Source organism: Chaetomium strumarium, assembly GCF_033439665.1.
Source record: "Chaetomium strumarium strain CBS 333.67 chromosome Unknown B0T15scaffold_3, whole genome shotgun sequence".
NCBI classification, from domain to species: Eukaryota; Fungi; Ascomycota; class Sordariomycetes; order Sordariales; family Chaetomiaceae; genus Chaetomium; species Chaetomium strumarium.
Genome location: NW_026944431.1, coordinates 3,935,561 through 3,958,427, shown reverse-complemented (window position 1 = coordinate 3,958,427; position 22,867 = coordinate 3,935,561). Strand labels below are relative to the sequence as shown.

The 22,867-nt window shown below is 58.4% G+C and overlaps 9 protein-coding genes and 1 non-coding gene across 10 annotated transcripts; 3 read left to right on the top strand and 7 right to left on the bottom strand.

Annotated features, from left to right (window-relative positions):
- Positions 1 to 171: 171 nt before the first annotated feature.
- B0T15DRAFT_181803 (thioredoxin-like protein) lies at positions 172 to 2,935 on the bottom strand. Its single transcript, XM_062862320.1, has 3 exons — positions 2,339 to 2,935; positions 662 to 2,288; positions 172 to 602 (listed from the first exon to the last, which is right to left on the bottom strand). The coding sequence occupies exons 1-3, from the start codon at positions 2,539 to 2,541 to the stop codon at positions 192 to 194; spliced, it is 2,241 nt and encodes a 746-aa protein (XP_062723320.1). The 5' UTR covers positions 2,542 to 2,935; the 3' UTR covers positions 172 to 191.
- Positions 2,936 to 3,034: 99 nt separating this feature from the next.
- Positions 3,035 to 5,111, top strand: B0T15DRAFT_181762 (tyrosyl-DNA phosphodiesterase I). Its single transcript, XM_062862319.1, has 3 exons — positions 3,035 to 3,646; positions 3,726 to 4,491; positions 4,547 to 5,111. Exons 1-3 carry the CDS (start codon positions 3,221 to 3,223, stop codon positions 4,963 to 4,965), a joined length of 1,611 nt encoding a protein of 536 aa, XP_062723319.1. The 5' UTR covers positions 3,035 to 3,220; the 3' UTR covers positions 4,966 to 5,111.
- Positions 5,112 to 5,151: 40 nt separating this feature from the next.
- On the bottom strand, positions 5,152 to 5,601 carry B0T15DRAFT_493012 (acyl-CoA-binding protein; the record flags this gene model as incomplete). The annotated part of the gene is made up of 3 exons (XM_062866908.1): positions 5,152 to 5,304; positions 5,356 to 5,447; positions 5,508 to 5,601. 3 exons carry the CDS (start codon positions 5,599 to 5,601, stop codon positions 5,152 to 5,154), a joined length of 339 nt encoding a protein of 112 aa, XP_062723318.1.
- A 1,301-nt stretch (positions 5,602 to 6,902) lies between these two features.
- Positions 6,903 to 8,274, top strand: B0T15DRAFT_433143 (uncharacterized protein; the record flags this gene model as incomplete). The annotated part of the gene is made up of 2 exons (XM_062865764.1): positions 6,903 to 7,010; positions 7,072 to 8,274. 2 exons carry the CDS (start codon positions 6,903 to 6,905, stop codon positions 8,086 to 8,088), a joined length of 1,125 nt encoding a protein of 374 aa, XP_062723317.1. The 3' UTR covers positions 8,089 to 8,274.
- Positions 8,275 to 9,825, bottom strand: B0T15DRAFT_530495 (actin cytoskeleton-regulatory complex protein END3-domain-containing protein; the record flags this gene model as incomplete). Its single annotated transcript, XM_062869174.1, has 2 exons — positions 9,084 to 9,825; positions 8,275 to 9,006 (listed from the first exon to the last, which is right to left on the bottom strand). Exons 1-2 carry the CDS (start codon positions 9,553 to 9,555, stop codon positions 8,276 to 8,278), a joined length of 1,203 nt encoding a protein of 400 aa, XP_062723316.1. The 5' UTR covers positions 9,556 to 9,825.
- A 929-nt stretch (positions 9,826 to 10,754) lies between these two features.
- On the bottom strand, positions 10,755 to 13,418 carry B0T15DRAFT_493009 (uncharacterized protein; the record flags this gene model as incomplete). Its single annotated transcript, XM_062866907.1, has 1 exon — positions 10,755 to 13,418. One exon carries the CDS (start codon positions 13,416 to 13,418, stop codon positions 10,755 to 10,757), a length of 2,664 nt encoding a protein of 887 aa, XP_062723315.1.
- Positions 13,419 to 13,475: 57 nt separating this feature from the next.
- B0T15DRAFT_493008 (uncharacterized protein) lies at positions 13,476 to 15,059 on the bottom strand (the record flags this gene model as incomplete). Its single annotated transcript, XM_062866906.1, has 2 exons — positions 13,476 to 14,411; positions 14,481 to 15,059. The coding sequence occupies 2 exons, from the start codon at positions 15,057 to 15,059 to the stop codon at positions 13,476 to 13,478; spliced, it is 1,515 nt and encodes a 504-aa protein (XP_062723314.1).
- Positions 15,060 to 18,095: 3,036 nt separating this feature from the next.
- Positions 18,096 to 18,181, top strand: B0T15DRAFT_t94. Its single transcript has one exon. It is a non-coding gene; the product is annotated as a tRNA-Arg (tRNA).
- A 164-nt stretch (positions 18,182 to 18,345) lies between these two features.
- B0T15DRAFT_181636 (uncharacterized protein) lies at positions 18,346 to 19,432 on the bottom strand. Its single transcript, XM_062862318.1, has 2 exons — positions 18,814 to 19,432; positions 18,346 to 18,740 (listed from the first exon to the last, which is right to left on the bottom strand). The coding sequence occupies exons 1-2, from the start codon at positions 19,254 to 19,256 to the stop codon at positions 18,419 to 18,421; spliced, it is 765 nt and encodes a 254-aa protein (XP_062723313.1). The 5' UTR covers positions 19,257 to 19,432; the 3' UTR covers positions 18,346 to 18,418.
- A 74-nt stretch (positions 19,433 to 19,506) lies between these two features.
- Positions 19,507 to 21,055, bottom strand: B0T15DRAFT_181489 (uncharacterized protein). Its single transcript, XM_062862316.1, has 4 exons — positions 20,611 to 21,055; positions 20,451 to 20,542; positions 20,059 to 20,369; positions 19,507 to 19,994 (listed from the first exon to the last, which is right to left on the bottom strand). Exons 1-4 carry the CDS (start codon positions 20,874 to 20,876, stop codon positions 19,758 to 19,760), a joined length of 906 nt encoding a protein of 301 aa, XP_062723312.1. The 5' UTR covers positions 20,877 to 21,055; the 3' UTR covers positions 19,507 to 19,757.
- Positions 21,056 to 22,867: the final 1,812 nt, after the last annotated feature.

Sequence of the window (22,867 nt, the reverse complement as noted above, 5' to 3'; positions counted from 1 at the left end):
TTACGAGTATGCAACCACCCAGAGAGGCCTTGGTTCCTCCTTCCTCACGATCGCCACCCCAAAACCAAAACAAGACCCAATCCCACAACCAAAGGGCTATACACAACATAGCTCTATACGTAAATGGATATCCTCAGAAGCCAGCCCCTGAACCCGTCTCATCCAACCACACTTGCTCATCCTGAACGGCATTAATCCACCTTGCTGCCGTTGGCGGCCCCTCCTCCCATTAGCGGGGCCTTGTGCTCCTTCGCGCCATCCTCAAGCTTGAAGTGGCCCCTTGCCCGCCTGAGTTTGCCCAGGTTCAACTTGTCCGACTTGGCCTTGAGCCAGGAGAGGACGGGAATAAGAAGGTTGCCGAAGCTGCCCCGGAACCAGGACAGGCAGCCAAAGGCGATGCCGAACACGCAGCCGAAGCTGAGGTACGGGTGCTCCCTGAAGTTGGTCTTGATGTCGAAGAAGATCTTCTCGATGAAGCCGATGGTGAGCTTCGGCTTGATCTTGGGCGGGTTGACCGTGACTTTGGTCAGCGTCTCGAGAATGGATGTCCGGGAGGGGACGATGGGGTTGCCAGTGCTGGTCTGGTCCCAGTAGCGCCGGTTCTGGAAAGGCGGGTTAGCTGGATGTGCCCGAAAGAGTACGTGTACGCGCCCCGACTTACATCCTCGTCATTGATAATCACCCTCTCACCGTCCTTCGCGTCAATACCGTACGTGGTGCGGATCCAACGCTGCCAGAAGGCGCCGTCGACCCACGCAAAAGTGACCTCTTTGCGGGAGGACCGGTCCATGTTGATCCTGATATTCTTGGCATTGCGCAGCGCCCGCTCGTCGCCGCGGTCCTGGGCCTCCTCGATGCGCAGCTGCTTGGCGTCGCGCAGTTCCTGCCGCTCGAGCTGGAAGAGCTGGATCTGCTTATCCATCCACTCGTTCGCCGCGCTCTTCATCTCGCGGATGGCGCTATTGAACGAATCCTCGTTTCCTCGGTTCAGGACACCGAGGACCACAATCTTGCCGTCCATAATCTCGCGCGCGTTGGTGGCGCTCAGTTCCGGCACAAGCGGCAGCCAGACCGACTTCATCCAGTTCAGCAACAGGTTCGTGTCGCGCATCTCCCTGGGAGACAGCGGCGGGTAGTACGTAGGACGTCCTTCGCGCGACACGAGCAAACGCGGCCACGTGGTGATCTTGAACCGGTCGTACAGCTTGGGGTCCCTCGTCCGGACCAGCTTTGCGCGCCCAATCAGGTTGAGGGGCAGGCGCTCAAGGGCCATGAAGTCCTCGCTGGTCGTGGCATGGTCGTAGAAGTAGAGGAAGATGACGTCCTCTTTCTCCTCGAGAGCCTTGAACGACTCGGCGTCGACATCGGGGATGCCATTCGCGAGCTCAATCGCCTTCTCGGCATAGTGGACGAAGTCACCCAAGCCGCGGAGCCCCTGGTACTCGACGCGCTCGCCACCCCGGAAGAACAGGATGGTCGGGTAACCGTGAAGATTGGCGCTCTTGCAGAGTTGGGGCTCGGCGTCGCAGTTAACTTCGCCTATGTTGAGCCGACCCTTCATCTCCTTCGCTAGCTGCTCCCAGTTCGGAGCCATCTTCAGGCAGTGGTGGCACCATGGGGCGTAGAACTTGATGAACCAGGGCTCCTGCGTCTTAGTCACGAGGGTCCGGAAAGTCTCGGCTGTCAGGGGTACAGAGACGCCGTTCGGATTTGGCATCGTCCTCGGCTCGATCTTCTTCTGAGCGGGCGGCTGGAACGGGGGCGGCACCCACTGCGATTTGGCTGGTTCTCCGGCCTTGACAGGCGAGTCGGATGTCTTCCCAGCCGCCTCGGCCTTCCCTCCGCTCTGCGATTCTGCTGACGACTTGCTTGTATCCTCTGGAGAGGCCTTCGCTTCAGAAGCCGCTTCATCGGCGGGCTCACTCTTTGGCTCGGGGGATGACTTGTCGCCCGGCTCCGGCAGCTCGATTGTCGCCGGGCGCGTGCCTGGCTTCGCCTTGGCCAGCGCCTCTTCCACCGCGCGGCTAAGGACGGCCATGCTCTTGACGCCCTTGAGGGTCACGACTGGCTCGCCATCCTCGTATAGGGTAGTTGTCGGCCATGAAGCCACTTTATGGCTGGCGCAGAGGTCATTATATGCGACGCAGTTGATGTCTCCAAATCGGAAATCATAAAACTTTGTGAAATCGGCATCTTTGGGCGCGTTCCCGGCTGGTGAGGAAGTGTAGTAGAACTCGTACAACGTCTGGAACGTCGGAGCGTAATCGATGCAGTGCGGGCAGTACGGGCTGGAGACATCAGCACACGAGTGTCATGTAGCGTAGGACAAGCGAGCTACCTGTAATGCTTGACCAGCAAGTACTTAGACGCCCTGGACTCCTGCTCCCAGTTGTCTGGTGTCAATTCGAGCATTGGGGGAACCTTTTTCCCATTGAAATACGTGGCCTCCCGCGGCGCATCCTCGTCCGCGTCCAGATCTGAGGAGTCGGCGACGGCCAGCGCGGCCGCGCCAAATAGCAGCGAGAGATTCAACAATCGCATCGCGTGCAACTGGCAATGCTGCTGCGCCGCACGGTCGGGATACGAAGCGCCTTGACACCAGGAGTGTGCGTGCGGGGCACGGATGTGCTCGCGGCCAAGTCGACCGCGAATTCGTCGTTTGCTAGGCTTTTGTCGACAGTGTCTAGCCGGGCATTGGAGCGCCGTGTGGGACCCGGTCGCCGGAGACAGTTCTTGCTCGCGTGATACGGATATCCAATGGTGAATACAACGGCTGTCGCACCCTGAGAGTCGCGTGCCAGGTGTCGTCTAGGGCGTCATAAAGTGTGGTCAATGATTTGTCGTGAGTGCGGCTGATCTCAAAATGCATCCAGGAGGCACTCAGGCTCCTGACCACCCAAGATTTCCGACACCACGTTGCTGCAGTCTGGGCCGGTCGGCCATTGGCGCCTGAAGTTCTAGGCAGCAGCCACGGCAGCCCAGAATATCAGGGGCCGGGCTTCCCCACAGAGCCAAGCAATGCAACCCGATCCTGGTCCCAACTTTAACCCACCCGACCCTACGGAGTAGCTTCCGCACCTACAGTACGTACCATGCCAGGCAGCTGCCAGGCAGTCAAAGCGGAACACCGTCAATTCAAGGGGAGCCAGTGAAGGTCGATGAGATTAACTGAGGACATCACTTTCGTCTCCAGTCATAGTTCATTCCAAGAAGCTTGAAGATGGACCGACCAAGCAAAAGACCAGTTGCTGACAGCGACGATGAGCCGGGCCGGAGGCCAACGTCGGCGTCACTCACACACCCGATCAGCCCACCACTGAAGAAGCGTCGAGCCCTTGCGCAAACAGAGAATGAGCAGCCAAAGCTTGAGAAGCCTGCCGAGGCCCGCGTCCAGCATACCCGGGTCTTCCAGTCTCCATTTCACCTGACCAAGATCCGGGATCTGCCGCCGGAGACGAACAAAGACACAGTCACTCTCCGGGACATCCTGGGCGACCCTCTGATATCCGAGTGCTGGGAGTTCAACTACCTCCATGATATTGACTTCCTCATGGGCGCATTTGACCAAGATGTTCGCCACCTCGTCAAGGTGCATGTGGTGCACGGGTTCTGGAAGAGGGAGGATCCGAGCAGGCTGGAGCTCCAGGTAGGCCCGTTGTTCTCTCAGTTCAAGCGAACAGAGTCTTTTTCATTCCCTTCTTTCTGAGACGCCTAACGTCCACCAGGAAGTGGCATCCCGCTACCCAAATGTCAGCCTCCACAATGCCTATCTCCCCGAGATGTTTGGCACCCACCACTCCAAGATGATGGTCCTGCTCCGCCATGATGAGACGGCTCAGATTGTCATCCACACGGCCAACATGATTGTCCGCGACTGGACCAATATGACGCAGGCTGTCTGGCTCTCGCCGAGACTACCTCTCCTCAGCGCCCAGCGGCAAGGCGTTGTTCAGGCGGAAGGTAGGATAGGTAGCGGGTCCAAGTTCAAGATGGATTTCCTGAACTACCTGCGCTCCTACGATACCAGGAGAACTACCTGTAAGCCCCTCATCGAACAGCTGGATCGATACGACTTCTCTGCAATCAGGGGGGCTTTGATCGCCAGCGTGCCTGGTAGACATAAATTCAGTGATGCTTCGCCTACAAGATGGGGATGGGCGGCCATGGAGCAGGCCCTCCAAGCAGTACCCATCTCCCAAGCGTCGGAGATCGCCATCCAGATATCGTCCATAGCAACACTAGGACCAACAGACGCCTGGCTCAAAAATACTTTCTTCCGAGCACTCAGTAGAGGACAGGGGGCTGGCCTACAATCACCACCAGACTTCAGAGTCATATTTCCAACACCGGACGAGATCCGGAAGTCCCTGGATGGCTACGCTTCGGGCGGCTCCATACACACCAAGATCCAGTCACCACAACAGGTAAAACAGCTACAGTACCTCAAGCCCATATTCTGCCACTGGGGCAATGATTCCGTGGCCGGCGCAGGTTTGTTGTCCCGTTGTCCTCCACGTCCCGGATCATGGTACTAACAACGCTCCAGCGCTGCAAGATGACGCAGTCATAAAAGAAGCGGGTAGGAAGCGCGCAGCACCCCATATCAAGACATATATTCGCTATGGCAACAAGTCAGACCAGTCCATCGACTGGGCGCTGATGACCTCGGCCAACCTATCCAAGCAAGCCTGGGGCGAGGCGGTCGGCAGCATGGGCGAGATGCGCATCTCATCGTACGAAATCGGGGTCCTCATCTGGCCCGCATTGTATGCGGAAGACGCCACGATGAAGGCGACGTTCATGACAAACTGGCCGGCGGGAGGGGAGGAGGAGAAGTCGACGGTGGCATTGCGGATGCCATATAACCTCCCCCTGCAGCCATACGGGAAGGGCGAGGTGCCGTGGGTCGCAACAGCGAGTCATCTGGAGCCGGACTGGATGGGACGGGTCTGGCGGCATGAGTAGCTTGCAGTGTCCTCGCTTGCTGCCAAGCTAATTGCACGGTCATGCAGGGGCACCATGGGCAGAGGACTCAGGAACAACGCGGTGGCTCGCTTGCTATGAATTTAAACATCTTGCTGCAGGGCGTGGCTGTGGAACGACGGCCGAACTAAAAAGACTTCTTCCTACTTCTCCCGTCTATCCTGTCATCTATTGCCCTCCAACAGCCTCGGGCTGCTTGTTCTCGTCATACCCATACTTGCCCTTCATCTCCTCGATCTTGGCGACGTACTTCTCCTGCGCTTGCTCGGGCGTGATGCCGTCCTCGACAGCCGCCTTCCAGGCGTTGTACTTGGCCTTGCCCTACGGAGTGTGTCAGTTCCACTGCTGTTCTCTCTCCCGTCCAGCAGTCACGGAGAGGGGACAGGGGCCACGTGCCTTGAGGTCGAACATGCCGGGCGCAGTGGCCTTCTCGAAATCCTCGCCGGTGGCAATCTTGTACAGGGCTGGACGCTCTTTGTCAGAAAAAAAAGTGTCCTTTCAGGGGCAGCCGGAACCCAACGGACCATAGATCTCGAGCAGGTCCTCGTTGCTCGGCTTCGACGTCAACTTCTTGCTGTCAACGACGGCCTTCTGGAAAGCTTCGCTCTGGGCAACCATTTTTGCGGGGTTTGTGATTGTTTGTAGAGGTCGTGATAGCTACTAGTGTGCTTGTTGCTCGTCTATTTCCGAGAAAAGGTTTGTTTGCAAGATGTTGTTGAGGGGACGGCCAGCGTTTGTTGGGAGTTTGGCGGGGTCAAGCTGCCCTGGGCGCGGGGCTCAGCTGCCCTGCCCTGGCACAGGAGGGGCGAGGCGAGCCTCCATGTGACCGGATCTGGGGCGTCATGGAACCTTGGTGCTCCACCTCTCTGCCAAGCTTCCAGGTTCCATTCAGTTCAAGTTTGCTGTGCACATGTGATGGACGTTGCTCTTTGGAGCCAACAAGCCCATGATTGCAGGAGAGAGGGTTGGACGGTGCTGCTGGAAGCTTCAAGTTCGTAGGTGTGTAGTACTCGCGGATGGGACCACCTAATGGCGGGAGAGTGCATCACCCAACCGAGAGCATAAGGTACGCGGACAGGATAAGAGCGTTAGCCGGCCGAATGGCGGCCAGAGACACCTTTTAATAAGCACACTTCGTTGCTGGCCTAGCTCGGTGCCTTTCCTATCAACAGACCTAGCAAATCAAGAAGACGTTGGCGTCGGTCCCGAGCCATCTCGATCGGGCTCTCGGACCAATGAAGCTACCAGGGGGTAGGAGCCGGGTCCCGAATAGAGTTAGCGGCGCATGCCTATAGGCTTGTCGGCAACCGCTTGTTCCGTGTGCCGCGATCGACATCGGATGGTTTCACTTTGGCTCCCCACGTCGTGTGTTTTGATGAAGCCCGGATGGAAACGCATACAGACCAGAGCACCTACCTGGCTTCGCAATTTCGTGGTCCTAAACATGCGTTGACGGGAAGTCAACTGGGCGAATATGTTATCTCAGTTCGAGTTGCAACTGTTGTCGGGGTGGTAAGGGAAGGCGGATGACGAATCGATGTCGAACCTACCGCACATAGATCGACACCAGGGATGCGGTAACACAACAGCCTGGTGTCAAGCCCAAGGAGGGCGCATCCCGACCACAAGGAAAGTGGCACGTCAGCCTCTGACGGTCTTTTGGTTTGCGGCTGCCCAGCATGTCTGGCGGATGTTCCCGAATGTGCTGCGGCAGGAGGGCCCAAAAGAGGGCCGACCGAGTTTGCCTTTAAAGGTGAAGGGACCATCCCAATGCTTGCCCAAAGGCATTTGTGTATCATTCCTGCATTGAAGTCCGTGCAAGTCCGCTTCGTGAGAAATCCCACCTCGTGCAAACAAAGAATTGTCTCTGCACCAAGCTTGAGTTCATCGTTCCTCTCACAGCAAATACCCCAAGCAAAATGACCAAGACGGTCGTGATTCTCGGGGGCGCCTATGGCGGCCTCCATGTCGCCCACGCGCTTCTCAAGAAAGCCGACAAGGACCTGAAGGTCATTCTCGTGTCCAAGGTACGCAAGCATTGGCAGTCTGCAACGCGACCATGTGGTCCATTTACTAAGACCGGCCCAGAGCACGCACTTCTACTGGAACATGGCCTCCGTCCGGGCCATCATCCCGGGCCAGATCAAGGACGAAGCCATCTTCAAACCTCTTGAGAGCGCGCTGTCCCGCTATGCGAAGGAGTCCTGGGACCTCGTCATTGGCACGGCTACGGCGGCCGACTTTGAAGGCAAAACAGTCCAGGTCACGCTCGCCGACAAGACGACCCGCAGCGTCTCCTATGACCAACTGGTCCTCGCCACGGGCGCCCGCTCGGCCGCGCCGCACACCCCCTGGAAGGACTTGGGCAGCTACGACGAGACCGTCAAGAGCCTGCACGAGACCGCCGCCCGCGTCAAGGATGCGCAGCACATCGTGGTCGGCGGCGCGGGCAGCACGGGCGTCGAGGTCGCCGGCGAGCTGGGCTACGAGTACGGCAAGAGCAAGAAGATCATACTGCTGTGCTCGGGCGAGAAGATCCTGGGCGGCGACAGCGTCGCGGCCGCGGCGACCAGCGAACTCAAGAAGCTCAACGTGGTCATTAAGTACGGCGCCCGCGTGGCCGATATCACGACGACGCCCGACGGCAAGACGGCCGTCATGCTCGCCGACGGCGAGACCATCACGACCGACCTGTACCTCCCGACCGTGGGGCTCGTCCCCAACACCGACTACGTCCCCGCCCGCTACCTCAGCACCGCGGACCCGAACTACCGTACCGTCGTCGTGGACGAGTACCTGCAGGTCAAGGACGCGCCGGGCGTGTGGGCGTGCGGCGACGTGGTCAGCAAGCCGCGCGCCGGGTTCATGATCACGCAGAAGCAGGCGGCCAGCGTGGCCAAGAATGTGGATGCGGCGCTGGCGGGCAGAGAGCCGCTTGTTGCGAAGGGCCTGCCGATGGATATCTATGCCTGCTCGGTTGGGCGCGACAGGGGTGCCGGCCGGATTGGCTCGATCAAGCTGCTCAGCATCATGGTTTGGCTGGCCAAGGGGCGCAACCTCGGAGTGCCGAGGGCGCAGGGGTATGTCGATGGGAGTGTTGCGTAGACGGGGAGTTGGAGGGGTATAACCAAAGCACGGGCTAGAACGGCAGGGTTTTAGTTGGGTTGTTGGCGGTCGGGGCAGGTGTACCAGGTAGCTTATTAATGGCGGAAGAGCTTCCCGTAGATTACCGTTGATGTACCACACCGAAGCAGTTAAAGTCGTCTCATTAGTAATGAAGCATAGCCCACTTCTATCTCCCCGCCTTCTCGTCCTCGATCTCTCGCCGCAGCTGCTCCAACACCTCCTGCCTCGACCGCAGATGGCTCTCCAGCCCTTCCACCTGCTCCCTCACCGTCTGCAGATCGTCGCTGACGCTCTTGAGGCTGCCGCCCGTCTTCGTCGCCCCATTCCCCTCCTCCAGATCCCGCAGCTGCTTCCTCTTGTAATCCAGCAGCTGCTCCAGCTCGCGCTTGACCAGCGCCGGCTTGGAGTCCCGCTTGCCGCCCTTGCGCCTCTCCACGGCCGCCTCGACCTTGGCGATCTTCTCGTCCAGCTCGGCCAGCTGCTTCTTGAGCCGCACCTCCTCCCACTCGGCGTCCGTCTTGGCGCTGCTGAAGTCGGTCCCGGCCGTCTTGAAGCCGCTGCGCCCGAGCCGCGTCAGGTACTGGTCGCCGAACTTGGCCTTCCGCCCCGTGCTGGTCTCGTCGTCGGCCTTGGTCGCCCACCGCGACTGGGCGGCGTTGTTGCGCGCACTGTCAACCTGGTAGTCGATCTGGTTGCGCTCGAAGCTCGCGCGCAGCGAGGCCGGCACCGTCCGCGGGATGCGGTACCCTTCGTGGCGGTAGTTGAGGATGTGCAGGAAGGCGAGGCAGGCGTCTTTGTTGATGGACGAGGCCGCGGACGGGTTGATCAGGTTCCATGCCGAGCGGATGTCGGTGTCGGGCACGTCGAGTGACTCGTAGAGGTCCTGGAGAGAGGAGACTAGAGAAAAAACAACGCGCGTCAGCAGGGTTGGTGTTGCGGCGGGGGATGGTAGTACTAGTAGTAGTTCGGCTTACATGCTACTTCGCCCCGCATGTCGCGGTTCTCCTGGTAGATCTGCTCGTACTTGGACTTGTCGTCCGGGCTCATGTACCAGTCGAAGCCGTCTTTCAGGCCCGGCGAGTCGTCGTCGTCCTCGACCTGCTCGAACTGCGGGGCCTTGCCCGTGATCGCCCGGCTTGCCTGCACGAGGTGCGCCTTGGACTCGGGCACGAGCCAGTCGGGTAGCGTGGTCGGCACGTCGGCGTACTCCCCGTTTAATAGGTCGAAGATGACGCGCATGGCGACGCAGAACTCCTCGAAGTCGAGGTTGCCATCGTTGTCGACATCGGCCAGGTCCCACACGCGCTCCAGCTGGTCGTCCCGCAGCCCGCTGTTCTTGAGCACCGGCGCCGCCTGCTCGCCTGTGAGATACTTGCCGCCATTTGTCCTTGCTGAGAAGATGTTCCAGTATGTCTCGATTTCCTGGGCCTCGATGCGCGGCGCCATGTTGTCGGCCTGCGGGGCGTTTGTCAGGAGGGATCAGGTGTCGATTCCAATCGGCGATGCGACACACACGGTCCTTGGTCGTCGTCTTGCAGGCGATACCGGGCGGTCGGGGGCTGAGATGCTGTGGGATGATGTTGGGTTGGGAAGTTTAGCGGTCTCGGATGGCGCCGGCGTAGTTGACGTTGCTCGGCAGGGGGCAGGCTACGTGACGTCCGCTGTGACCCACCATGAGAGTGGGCGGATTAGGGACACCCCTTTCCGACATCAACCAGGGTCAGGGCGCCTAAGTTTGCCTAAGCTTCACCTTTCACAGATTCACTCACAACAACTTGATCGGGAGCAGCCCACTCGACGGCGTCTGTGACAATGTGACTTATACATTCGTGCGTTTGCATGGTACAATATATCTGACACTTCCGTCTCAATCTCATGTCCCGGATTCCCGGATCGGCCGCTGGCCTGCCCGCCTAGTGCTGCTGCTGGAACATCTCTAGCACAGCAGACCTCTGAAAGCCCCTGCTCCAAGCTCCTCTCCTCACAGTGAGAGCCAATCTGAACAGGAGGCAATCCCAATACCATCCCCTAGCCATTCCATCCATCCTTGAATCTCCAGACTCTCCAATGGTATGATCAGCAGCTGCCATGAGGTCGTCCCAACCAAGCAGCAGGAGCCCCAAATCCCCAACAAGCTCCTTTGTGCCTCAGGTCTCCAACCTCCTCATAGCAGGAGCCGATATTGTCCCGAAACACTCATCCCAAATCATGTGGATCGCGTTTTCTAATCAAGCGACCGACCTGAATGGCAGCAACCAAGCTCCTTCGGGTCCAAGTCCTATGACAGGCCGGCCCTTCCCAAACCCGCAACACAAAGTCGGGTCATAGCCTGGTCTCTTCATAGGTCCTCCTTTCTCATCATCACAGTACATCCAACATATCCGAAAGCTCCCAGAGTACGTACTCGAGGATGTCATCATCGTCGTGAGCTTCGCCATCAGGAAGTACCCGAAAACCAGTCAAAGGAAAAAGAAAAGAAATCGGAGAGATCATCGTCGTCGTCACCCTCATCAAGACAGAAGCAACCACGAACCAGCCAAAAAGAGAAGAACAAATCGAAAAAGAGATGATCACCATCGCCACCAACGCCGAAAAACAAGCCCAACCCAAGCAAAGGAAAAGGAAAAAAAGGAAAGAAGAAGGAATCAGTAATCCTCCTCCTCCTCATCGTCATATTCATAGTGATTCTCACGATCACGCCGGGTAATCACATCGACCTGATCGTACTGCGGTCCCCTAATATCCAGCCTCAGAGTCGCGCCGGGAGGACGCGCCGGCACGACAGGAGCGGTCGGCCTGCCGCGGGGATAGAGCAGCCCCATGATGGACTCGGCGTGAGCGAGGAAGGCCTCGTCCGAGTCAAACCGGTCTCTGGTCTGCGCATTCATCACGCGGCACCGCGCGTCCAGCTCGGCCACCTGGGCCGCGATGCGCGGGTTGGGGCCGGGACGGGAAGAACGTGAGGCTGGGCGGCGCATGGTTGTTGGGCGCGGCTGGGTGCTGCCGCTGTTCGAGAATCTAGGGTGCGAAGCGATCACGATTCTCCTCGGCGCGTTGGGGCGGACGATGCTGGGCGCTGCAATGGGCGCGGGCTGAGTCGCCTGGCTGGGAAGCTGGACGGGTGCGAACATGGACTGGGTATACGCCTGGGCCGGACCAGTTTCGCCCGTGGGGGCCGTGGGGGCCGACGGAACAGTGAGAGCATCCGAAGAGGCAGGGGGGTTGGCCGCGTTGTACCGCTCGATTCCGGCGTTGATGAGAGCGACCAAGTCATTTGAATATTCAGTGAGCGCCGGGTCGATCGGCAAGTCGGAGGTCGACTCTTGCGCGATGCTGCCCTGCGCAACGGAGGTGGTGCCGCCCTCACTCGGCGCGGTCGGCGCCGTCGACGCCTGAGACGAAGTCACCGTCTGGGAACTGCTGGCCTGCGAGGTCCCGTCGGAACTGCCCTCGCCCTGCTGCCGCCTGCGCTTCTTCTCGGGGTGCTTCTGAGGGCCGCCCAGGAATACCCACGTGACGCCCGTGTCATTGATGACCCACGTTCCGCCCGCGATTCTGCCGCCAGGCCTGTAGGTCCTCTCGTTGACCGGAACGCGCTGCTCAAACTCGGCGCGCGTCATCTCCTCCCCCAGGCTCGAGCGCATCATCATCTCGGACGGGGCGAAGTAGCTTTTGCCCGGGCCGGTGGGCCTCGGGGCCGGGTTGCCGTCGGGACCAAGGCGCGGTCTCCTGGGCTTCTTGGTTTCGTTGCCGTCCTTGCCGGTCTTGCGCGGTTCTCGCTTGGGGCGCTCGTCCTCTTCTTCGTCGCCCTCCCCCTCGTACTTTTTGAGCTTTGGCTCGATCTTTCTGCGGACGCGAGGACGATATTCCTTGTCGTCATCGTCATTGTCCCGTTTGCGTCGGCGATACGGTCTCTTGGACGGGGACTCGCCGCCTACTGCTAAGGCGGATCCGGGGGCCACGGGAGGTAAGCCAGCAGCAGACGTGGGGTTGGGATTCGCGGCCGAGTTGGAGGCAGCGTCAACTGCCGCAAGAAGCGCGACAGTGATCTCGTCTGCAGTATTGGGGGCGATGGTCGGAGCTGCAGCGGCGGGTGCAGTCTGGGTGGCTTCTTCCAAGGCGGCGGGCTTGTCACCGCCCTCACCGGCCTTTTTTCTCGGGGCCAGCCGGATGTACTTTCTCTTCGCCGGCTTTGGCCCGTCGCCGGTTGTAGCAGGTACTGGGGCGGGAGGCAAACCTGACGAAGGGACGGGATTGGTATCCGGATTCACTGCCGGGAGCTCAATGGAGGCAGTTTGATCGGCAGCGGCAGAGGTACTGGTCAGGGTGGCGCCAGGGGCGGGCTCATCACCACCCTCACCGGCCTTCTTTCGGGGGGCTCGCCGGATGTATTTTCTTTTCGGCTTAGGCGTGTCGTCAGTTGAACCGGGGCCGGTGGCGGGAGCCGGGCCAGAAGGAAGGATGCTGTTGGCGGTCGTGTCAACCGCCGGAGGCTCGGTGGAGGTATTTTGACCGACAACAGTAGAGGCAGCCTGTGCGGCAGCCATGGCGGCGGCCTGAGCCTCTTGACGCGCGATGATGCTCGCCTTCCTCGGTCTTCCCGGGCGGCGCCTCTTCGGAACCTCGCCATCGGCCTGTTCGACGGCAGCACTCCGCCGTCTCCGAGGAGCAGCAGCAGGAGCCTGAACCCGCCTACGTGTCGGGGTGGTGGCAGCAGGGGCACGAGCCCGCCTACGTGTCGGAGTGGTGGAAGGAGGCCCGGCGATCGCCGAGCGTCTTCTTGTGCCAGGCTCCCACTCCTCGTCGTCGGCGTCGCTCGGCTGGAAAGGGGGCCCACGGCCAGCGTTCATTATGTCCGACCGGTCGTCGTCCTCCTCATATTCAATAGTATGGGAGCGCAGTCGATGTGCGGGCGGAACCACAGCGCTGTTGCTGGTGCAGCTCGCTCTCGGGTTATTCCTGGCGAGAATGGTCGACACTTCGGCAGCGAGGCCAGGGTCTCGGGTCTGCACAGAAAACGACTGTGAGAGCAGAGCAGGGTCCACCGGGAAATCTTCAATCAACTGCTGGAGAGCCGCGGTCTCTCCGTTGGACGCCGCTTCGTGAGCCTCGCTGTACGAGGCGGGGACGGGCTGAGGACCGGACCACTGCGAGAGCGGCGTGGTGGACATCCGAACTGTGCTTCCGGGGGCAATAGCCGCACCCTCGGGGATCCGCTCTTGAGTCGCGGACCGAGAACTCGACATATCGACGCCACCGAAGAGATTGGTGACGTCAACGTCGGCGGCGAACCGCCACGCGTCGGACATCCAACTGTTGCCCGGGGCCGGCTGGTCGTGTGCAGGCAGGAAGGGGCCAGTCCCGTCCTAGGGGTTCTGGGACTCGTTACCCTGCGCACTACCGGGGGAAGGCTCCGGCCCGACAACCGCGTCGATGAAGCCCTGGTCGGGCGCCGGCAGCGAACCGAGCAACTCCTCCGGGCGGTCGACGTCCATGGCCTCCGCTTCCTCCCCGCTGAGGTACCAGACCTCGTTGGGCACCTGCGACTGCATCGTCGCCACGGTCAAAACCGTCTGCGGGATGATGCCCGCGTCGTGCAGCGCCTCCCACTGCGGCCAATCCGACTTGTCCAGAATGGAGTAAGACCTACCGCTCTTGGCGCTATGCACATAATTCGCCGGGTGCAAGGACCCGGACTTCGGCACGCGCTGGAGGTCGCAGGCGCGGCCACGCTCGGAGGGCGGCGCGCCGGACCTCAACCGCTGAGGATTGAGCGTCCTTGCCGGCGGGTCCAGGCGGACCAGCAGCTCGGCGTCGGACATGTTCGACATCACGTCGCTGCTGCTGCCGCTCACGAGGTCGACGCCGCCGAGGTTGTCAACGCCCAGGAGATCCAGGCAGCCCTCATCGATGTCGATGCGGTGCCAGGTCCCCGCTGTGCCCTCCCAGAGGCCAAGGTTGGCGGCCACGTGGTTGATGCCGAGGAGGCGGAGGTACGACCGGCCGCGGCGGACTTCGGCGGCCGTGAGCGGGTCGGTGACGGGCGCAAGCGCAGCGATGGTGGCCCGGACAGAAGGGTCGTCGAAATCCAGCAGCTCCTCGAGGTTGGCGTCGCACGTCTCTATTTTCTCGATCTCCTTCTGGACCAGGACAAGGAAGGACTGGACCTCGTCATGGGTCAGGTTGAGTTGCTGGAGGGCCTCGCTCAGGCGCATCTCGCGTGTCATCTCAAAGACGATGGCATATTTTATGCCATCTGAGAGGTCGGACCAGTTGAGCTGTTCTGGGGGGTTCGTGGAGATCTGACTCGTTTGTTAGCGTCTCATTGTCAGGGGCCAGCAAAAAAGGGGGGTTCTCTCTTAGTGGCTTACCGTCGGAGAGGGGGTTGCAGCTGGGGGGGGGAACGCGGGAGCCTCTCCGATCCTGTTGGTCTTGCTCGGCTGCTGCCGGGGGATGTTCGCGACATAGGCCGGGCGTGCGCGTCTTCCTTGTCCAACGTCGGGATTGACAGGGGCGACAGATTGGGAGGCCGCCACCGGGCCATCACCAGTCGCCGGTCTCGGGCCTTCGTCTACAACACGCTCTTCGCCTGACTGATCCTGACTCTCGGCGCCGTGGTTCGTGACGGCACCAGCGCCCTCGTGGTCGGAGTCATCATCATCATTTTTGCTTCCCTCTTCGGAACTGTGGTGCTCGTCATCCGTGACGTCTGCCTGTTCCGCGCCGGCGGCTGCTACCGCGGCGAGCCGAAGTCTCTCTGCCTCGGCGGGCCCAACGCCGGGGTAGTCCAGGGGCAGGGTTGGGTGCGCACAGAACTCGGCCAGGCGTTCATTGAAGGGCACATCGGGATGCACGAACGCTGGACGCTCGGCCCTGGTCGGGCCGTCGTCCTCCCGATAACGGCCGGGCCTGCGCCGCAGCGCGGCCGGTCGGAGCTCCATGCGGCTCATTGTTGAACACGTTTTGTGGAAGGTGTTCTAGAAGATTTGATTGTTCCCTTGTTGAGAAAAGGTGGTTGTCTTTCTTCTGATTCTGAGGCCAGACAGAGAAGTGCGCACACAAGAGAAAAGGGGGTGTGAGTGCTGTGAAGGGAAGACCTTGTCACGGGGAAGGAAAACGCCTCGAGCTCAGACCGCTTGATGAGAATCAGACCGCGACTGATGAATATCAGACCGCGATTCACAGAAATCAGACTGCCAAGAATGCCGCTACCTTTCTGATGTCGAGGGAAGCGCGCTCAAGAGAGAGAAGATGTTAGCGCTATCAAAAGGGGGACTTGTTGCTGGTGAGCAGGACGAGACGATATCTTTCTAACGGCCCAAGGAAGAAACCGTGAGGCAATTCAGACTGCGATTGACAATTCAGGACCGCAAAAGCCGCCGATACCTTTCTGACACCTGGGGAGAGGCGCCGACAGAGAAAATGATGTGATGATGGAAACCCAATGGAGCCTTGTTATTGTCGCCAAGGGTCAAAATATCCCAGACGCGAGAGTGGCGCCCACAGAGAAAGGAGGCCGCGATAAGAACTCGAAGAAACCTTACCGCTGGCGCAAAGAATGGCCGATGTCTTTTGTGCCTGCAGAGGAAGAGGCGCGATTGAACTCGAAGGAAGCTTGTGCTCTTCTGAACGGTCGATATCTTTCTGAACGCGAGAGAGAGAGAGGCGCTCACAGCGAAAGAACCGTGGTTGGAAGAGAAGAACGCGCCTTGCTGCTGCTGTGAGGAAAGGTCAATATCTTTTGACACCCACGGAGGAAGAGAAGAGAAGACGTGGTACGGGTTGGGAATCAAAAACGAAGCCCCGCGATGGTGCGAAGAGCCAATAACTCTAAGTGCGAGAAGAGAAGCACGTGGAGAGGAAGTGGTTGGGAGTGAGAAGAAAGTACTGCCTCGTCCCGGGCGTAAAAGGTTGATGGTTATTTCTGAAGCGAAAAGGCACTTACCGAGAGAGCAAAAGATGTGATGGAAGCCGGCGCGCTGATCGCGGCCCTGACGCGACTCTCTAAGGCCCGATATCTTTGGCGCCAACAGAGGGAAGATGTGGTGGGAGTTGGAAGGTTGCTCGCCTCGCTGGCGCGACAGGAGGGCCGCGATGTCCCCGGGGCCCGCGGAGGAAGAAGAAACTGTGATGCGCTTCAGAAGCTTAGTTGCACTGCTGGCGTGAATTCAAAGGGCCGATATCTTTCTGCTGCCAGAGCGAGGCGCCCGCGAGGTAAAGGGGAGGAGAGATGAAGAAGGAAGGTCCTGCCGACGCCTCGATCGATGATCAATTGGCCAAGCCGGACGTGGAAGCTTGGGGTCAGGGTGGATGAAGAAGAGAGGAGCGCGGTGAAGGGCTGAACAGTCAGAGGAAGGCTTGAAGCCGGGGAGATGGCTGGTCGGTCTGTTTGAACATGGAGACTTGGTGGCCAAGGTGGAAGAAGGAAAGAAGAGTACGGTGAAGCGCTGGGCAGCCACAGGAAAAGCCGCAGGGATGGCCAACTCACCTGGTCGGACTTGGGAGCTTTGTGGTTGAGGAGATGAATATGAGAAGAACGTTATGAAGACGGTGTAGTTGAAGACGAAGATGTAGGTGAAGAAGAGAAGGTTCGGATGGAATTTGGTCGTGGTTTGAGAGTGGAAAGTGCACCAGACCTGCACACAGGAAGAGGAACCAAAATGAAATGGCACACAGATGTTGGCCACGACGCGTTACAGGCGCGGTTTCGTCCTCTGGAACGATGGTGCACCTCGCTGCGGTCCTGGGACCAAGTGAACGGCATCACGAATGGACTCGCGCCCGAAGGCCGATAAGCGATAACAGCACGTCGTCAACCTGGAGAGTATGGCTAAATGTAGGACTGGCACTTCATCGCCGTCAGGGGGTTTGTTTACTTCCATTCTTGATGGTTCTTGTCCTACTGGCAAGAACAACTACTTGCTTACCGCCCTCTCGTCGGCGTCAGGGGCTTTGTTTACTTCCGTTCTTGGCGGTTCCTGTCCTGCTGGCGAGAACAACTACCTGCTTACTGCCCTCCCATCGGCGTCAGGGGCTCCGTTTACTTAGTGCTTGGCGATCCGATTCTCTGGCCATTGTCACTCAACGGGATCACTAGACGTGACAGCAAGGACCATGCGACAGGGTGGTGAAAATGCTTCGCTATTGTGAGCTCGCACAAGGGGAGGTGAGATCATTGCTCCGTGACGAGTTTTCCTAACCAAGATATCTAGGCCCGTGGGGGATTCAGCGCTTAGGGGCAGCATGCTTACAGAAAAGGCTACATATATATATAGAATGACTTTGGAAACCGCTATAGAAACGACCACGGAAACAACCACGGAAACGACTACACCGTGGAAAAGACCACGGAATTCACAACGGAAGAACACATAAGAGTGATGACAGAGGTGACGACGGGAAAGACAATAGAAAGTCGACGGAAGAGACAAAGAGATAATAAACGAGACAACAGGGGATAATTCACACCAAAGTGACCTAATTACATACGTCTAAGTGCTATATAAATACTCCAGCAGGTCCGGGCATCTTGACCTGGAAGAGAGTCAAAGACATACAAGGACCGCGCACATTGTCTTGCTCCTATAGGATGTTCGTGCCAGGAAGTATCACGAGAGCCGCCAACGGCAGGGAGGTTGGCGGTGAAGGGGGAGGGGCGCCCGGTGCAGCGCCGGTGGGTTCTGGTTCGAAGTCCAATGGTGCGGATGCGGGTCCCGAAGAGCAGGAGGATGCTGCGGAGGCTCTCGCTGCTGTGGCGGCGGAAGTGGACGCTGAGTTTGCGATGGGAGACAACCAAGCCATGCCAGCCCGTGTTAGGGCATCTACTTGAGTCATACTGATGACTGTATCCTTTGGGAGAGAGTTGGAGTGTGGATTCATCGCGTTCACGGCATCGTGATGTTTCTGGGTGATGAGGGCATTTCAGGGAAGCTATGAGATTGCTTATGAAGAGCAATTGCCAATCCAGAAGTCAATTCCAGTTGCTTGGTCGCGTGGCGCAACGGTAGCGTGTGGTCCTCCTATTACTGGGAGAATCAGACTGAGGTTGTGGGTTCGAGTCCCATCGCGATCGGCCTTAATTTTTTTTCTGTATATCCCCCTCATCATTCAATGATTGTTAACCAAGCGTCGCAACCCCCAAGCGCTTCGTCCACCCTTGTCTAAACAGACATAAACTGCCTTCTACAGTGCAGTGGGATAAGTCTCCTTACACTGCACTCTCCCAAAGGGTATCATCGCTGCTCAAGCAGACGCCAGCCCACAACTAGCCAACCTCCTCCCAACCTTCCTGCCACCGTTCCCTTCAGAATCATAACCATAGTCGAGAAAGCCGTGGGAACCAACCGCTTCTCTGCTCCCTCTCCCGTCCCTCCTGACCAGACTCAAACCCGATGCACACCGCACTCGCGTAGTTACCATCATGAGTGATGCTGACCATGGCGATCTGGTCCCTCCTCCCTTCACCCGGCTTAATCACCGCCACAGGCGCACCCTTAGCTTGCCACGCCTGTTGCTGGAGCGGCTGGTCCCCGGTCTGCGCTTCCATCTCCGCAGGCGACAGGATGAGCACGTCGTGGAAGCCTAGCCTCAGGTGCGGATGCGCCTTGAACGCGGCCTCTTTCGCTGCCCATCTAACATCGTACCACCCAGGTCAGATGTTCGGTGCTTTTCTAGGGCCGCCTCTAAGTTATAGAATGGACGCACCTCCCGGCCAAGAAAGTAGCCGCGGATTTGTACAACCCGAACCCTCCCTCCTCCCCCTCCTCCCCTGATAACCCATCCCTCTTCCTTTCCCCCTGCAGGTAAGACTCATCATGACGGTGCTGCTCCTCCTCTGGAACCTCCAGCTTCCCGCCACCTTCCCATTCCCTGCCCCATAATTCCCGTTCCCGAGTGGTGGGCGATATCGGTCGCCTCACCCCGGTCCCTCCCGCAGAACCAGCCGCCGCCTTTGCAACACTCCCCCTGACCGCGTCGTCAAGCACTGCGCGCATGACGGGGCGCACGTGCACCAGCTCTTCGGGCGCCAGGACGCGGTGGATGAAGCGCGGGCCGTTCTTGCCCTGCAGGATGCGCTGGATGCGCGAGATGCGGCAGAGGTCGGTGCCGATGCGGAGCGGGTAGGGGAAGGGTAGTGGTGGCGGCATTTGGCTCTACTAGTAGTGAGTGTGTGTTGGGATGAGTTTGTTTATTAATAGGGGTTTGGGTTGTATTTTATTTTTAAGAAGTTGAGGCTGTATGAGCTGATGATGGTCGAGGTTAGAGAGAAGTTAATTGGACTGGGGCTAAACTAGGAGGTAACGCCATATGTTCAGCTGATTATCGATAAGCCCTTGCATCTGTTAAGACAAGCTGACCATCCACGTCATCGCACACAAGAGCAGATTACCCATTGATCGTGAACTGAGATTACCGCAGGCCTGAATCCCAAGAGAACCCGTAGAATGAGTTCCTCCCATCAACACCAATCTCATCCCTTCGGTTCCGACATCACAAAACGCTAGCAAACCCGAGCCGAGCCGCAATCTCCTGCTTTCTCCGGGCCACTTTCCACCAGTTCCCTGTTACTTTTTTGCAGATGCCACACACATAGTGTAGGTATCCTTCCTCCATCCCCTGCACGTGTATCGCCCAGGTCACAAGCGGACCTAGTTCTCCCCAAGCAGCGGAGCCCTCTCCGCATCGGGCTGGCGCCTCTCGGCCGCGCCGCCCCACGGCAGCTCCCGGCCAGCCCACGCCGGCACCGCCACGATGACGGTGAACACAAACAGCACGGCCATGATGGTGAAGGCAAAGATCCACTGGAAGGCAATGACCTGGCGGAAGAACTGCGCGACCCCCAGGGCGGCCGAGAGCACGCTGAGCGCGAAGCCCATGGTATAGTCCTGCGATATATATCCGTCAGCGCCCGTGTACATCTTGATACAGAAAAAGGAAGGGGTTTCTTACCTTGTAGATGATGATGAAGAACATGCCATAGCCCAGGATGGACCACGCAAAGACATTCGCGAAGACGCGCGCCACCAGGCTGTTGTGGTGCGGCACCATGATCGCGCCGTTCCAGTAGATGGCCACGAAGGTCCAGGCCAGCGGGCCCGACACGGCCGGCAGGTGGATGAAGCGCGGGTAGGCGTGGTGGCGGAAGTAGAGCGAGGTCAGGTTGGCGAAGTTGAGCAGCAGCATGATCTCGGCCCAGACGAAGTGCGAGCGCACGAAGAGCATGACGAAGGCGAAGTGCAGCAGGTTGTTGACGATGAAGTCTGTCATGGTATTATCCCCAAAGTTAGGTCTCCCTTCCTTTCTTCTTCAAATTTTATTACGGGGGGTGTGTGTGTACGTACGGCTGCCTACGGCGCAGGCCGCATTGACCGACTCGACTTTGGATGAGAAGAGGTGCGAGATGTAGCCTAGCTGGAGGATGAAGAGGACGGCCCTGTCAAGCGCAAGACGCACCCGCGTTAGCTGGGAGTTTTGGGGAGCAGAAGGAGGTTGGTGACGAACCAGTAGATGGAGGTGATGACCGAGTTGAGGGTAAAGCCCGAGTAGTGGTGGTAGTTCTGGTGCCAGATGGTTCCGCCATGGTACTTGCCGTCCTGGGGAGGCTCAATGTCGTAGTAGACGGTGACGATGACCGAGAGCAGCCAGGTGAGCAGCGTCAGGACCTTGTAGGTGGTCACCGAGTTCGGGCTATGCGAGTCCCTCCTGGCGAAGGGGTTCACTAGCAGCAAGTCAGCGGAACGGATCCGTGACCACGGTACGCTGCCCATAGCAATAGCACATACTTGAATGGAAGCGATCCATTCTAGCGTTTTGCTGTGGTAGTTGTCCTCTTCGTTATTGGAAGTTAGGTGGAGATGCAAGAAGTCGTAATAGCAGCGAGATGGGAATTTATTGCCGAAGTAATGATCCAGAAGTCTGTGTACGGCCGCGCGGCTGCTTCTACTCTAGACGCAGGCCCGGGGTGAGTACTTATGGGGACGGGTGCAAGAGGCGAGAGGGTTCTGCATTCTGCAGGTTTGTGGATGATCATAAAACGGCAGCGTGAAGGCAAGGAATACGCGTTCGACATGCTCAGCCGATTGGCTACAGTCTTGTCGCACATCTCTTGGTCTTACATGGACGTACGATGCTCTGCCGCAGCAAACCGGGCGTTGGAGTTTGCCGGCTTGGCTGTCAAGGTGAACAGGCCATGAAGCTGTCTCAACTTCTCCGTGCTTCGTTCACCCTGGGGATGGGCTTCCATAATACTAGAATTCTAGATAGCCAACGATCTCGAACTGCCTATTTTAACTGATGAGAAACCCGAAAGCTACTCACTATCCATCTCCCCTACATAGAAAAATGCAACTTGGCAGAGTGCTTGACAGATGCTTGCACTGCAGTAAGGTATATGAAGCGGGGAACCTTGACAGGGACGGGTGACGTCATGGTTCCTGCAACAAAAGCACATGACAACCACGAAAGGAGTCAAGGCTGGACTTTCCTAACATGGAACTGGAAAGCACAGTGGTATGCCAGGGCGATCTGGACCTAACTTGACCTGACTTCTTCTCTGAAGGGAGAAACCATCCTTCAAACCACCGGGGCAACGCAACCACCCGCAAATACACTCCTCTCTTGACGGTATTTCTCCTCCTACCAGGCATTCAATCGACTTATCTCAATGATCTGCTTGTGATCGAGATGTGGCTCGCATTCTCCCAGCGTTTGTTTTCTTCCTGCTATTTTATCACGGTGGTAATAAATGTGACGTCTGGTGCACTGAAACACCAAATGAACTGAGCGGCTCAGCACTGCCCCAGGCATCGTGGACATAGTACATACAGGATATGCAGCCGGCGCTACCCCCCACCATCCTCCCAATTCTCCCACGGAAGACGGGTCCAGTTACTTCCTTCCTCTTCCATCGGCCTTGACATTGAACTGACCGAGTTGTTTCAATGAACCAGACCAGGCAGCCGCCGAGACTGTTGCCTCGAAATACCCGAGCTGCCTTAAGTGAGGCGGGCGGCATATTCGGGCTCGTGCTTGTTTTGGTCTTTGAGTGGGAGATCTAGCCACTGGGGATCACAAATTCTCCAGCCATCAATGTTGATGTGGCTGGGTTTCAACCTTGCGTGCTTGTTGTTGTCACACAGGGTCACCCGGGACCCGGGACGCAGCATTGTCAGCCCACGTGCCAGGTCCAATGCAGGTATCACTACTGTGATATGCTGTGCAAGCCTTAGAGGAAGTCCTCGAGCTGCACTTGTGGAAGATAAGTCCGGTAATGCCGTCAGTCGTCCCAGCGCAAGACCGTGACACGGCAGGTGGTCTAGAACCTTAATTGTATTTTGACCCTGCTCAGCCCCATCACTTGACTGCGCCAAGCTCATACTTCTGTCCCTGAATCTCAGCCTATTATCGCAGGTTTCTGCAACCATGGGGACAGAAATCTGGCCAAAGACGCGTCAAGCGTCTTGTGCTGTGGTTCTGGGACTCTCCGACAAAAATACACGTAGGGCTGAATGCTCACCCCGCCATGCATTAGTTTTCTAGCTCCGGAACAGCGAGCAGGCCGCTGGTCTAGTGAGAATGACCTCCGTATATCATGGCTTGGTGTGTAAAATGGATGAAGGCAACCGGATGCCTTCAGGCTCTCCTCAAGGCTTACTTCGGTTTGGTTCGCGCCCCATCGGTAGGGGCACCCGGGAAAGTCTCCATCTGGTTTTTTGAAAACAGAACCGCCTGGTGGCCAGATTATAAGACGACGTAGCTG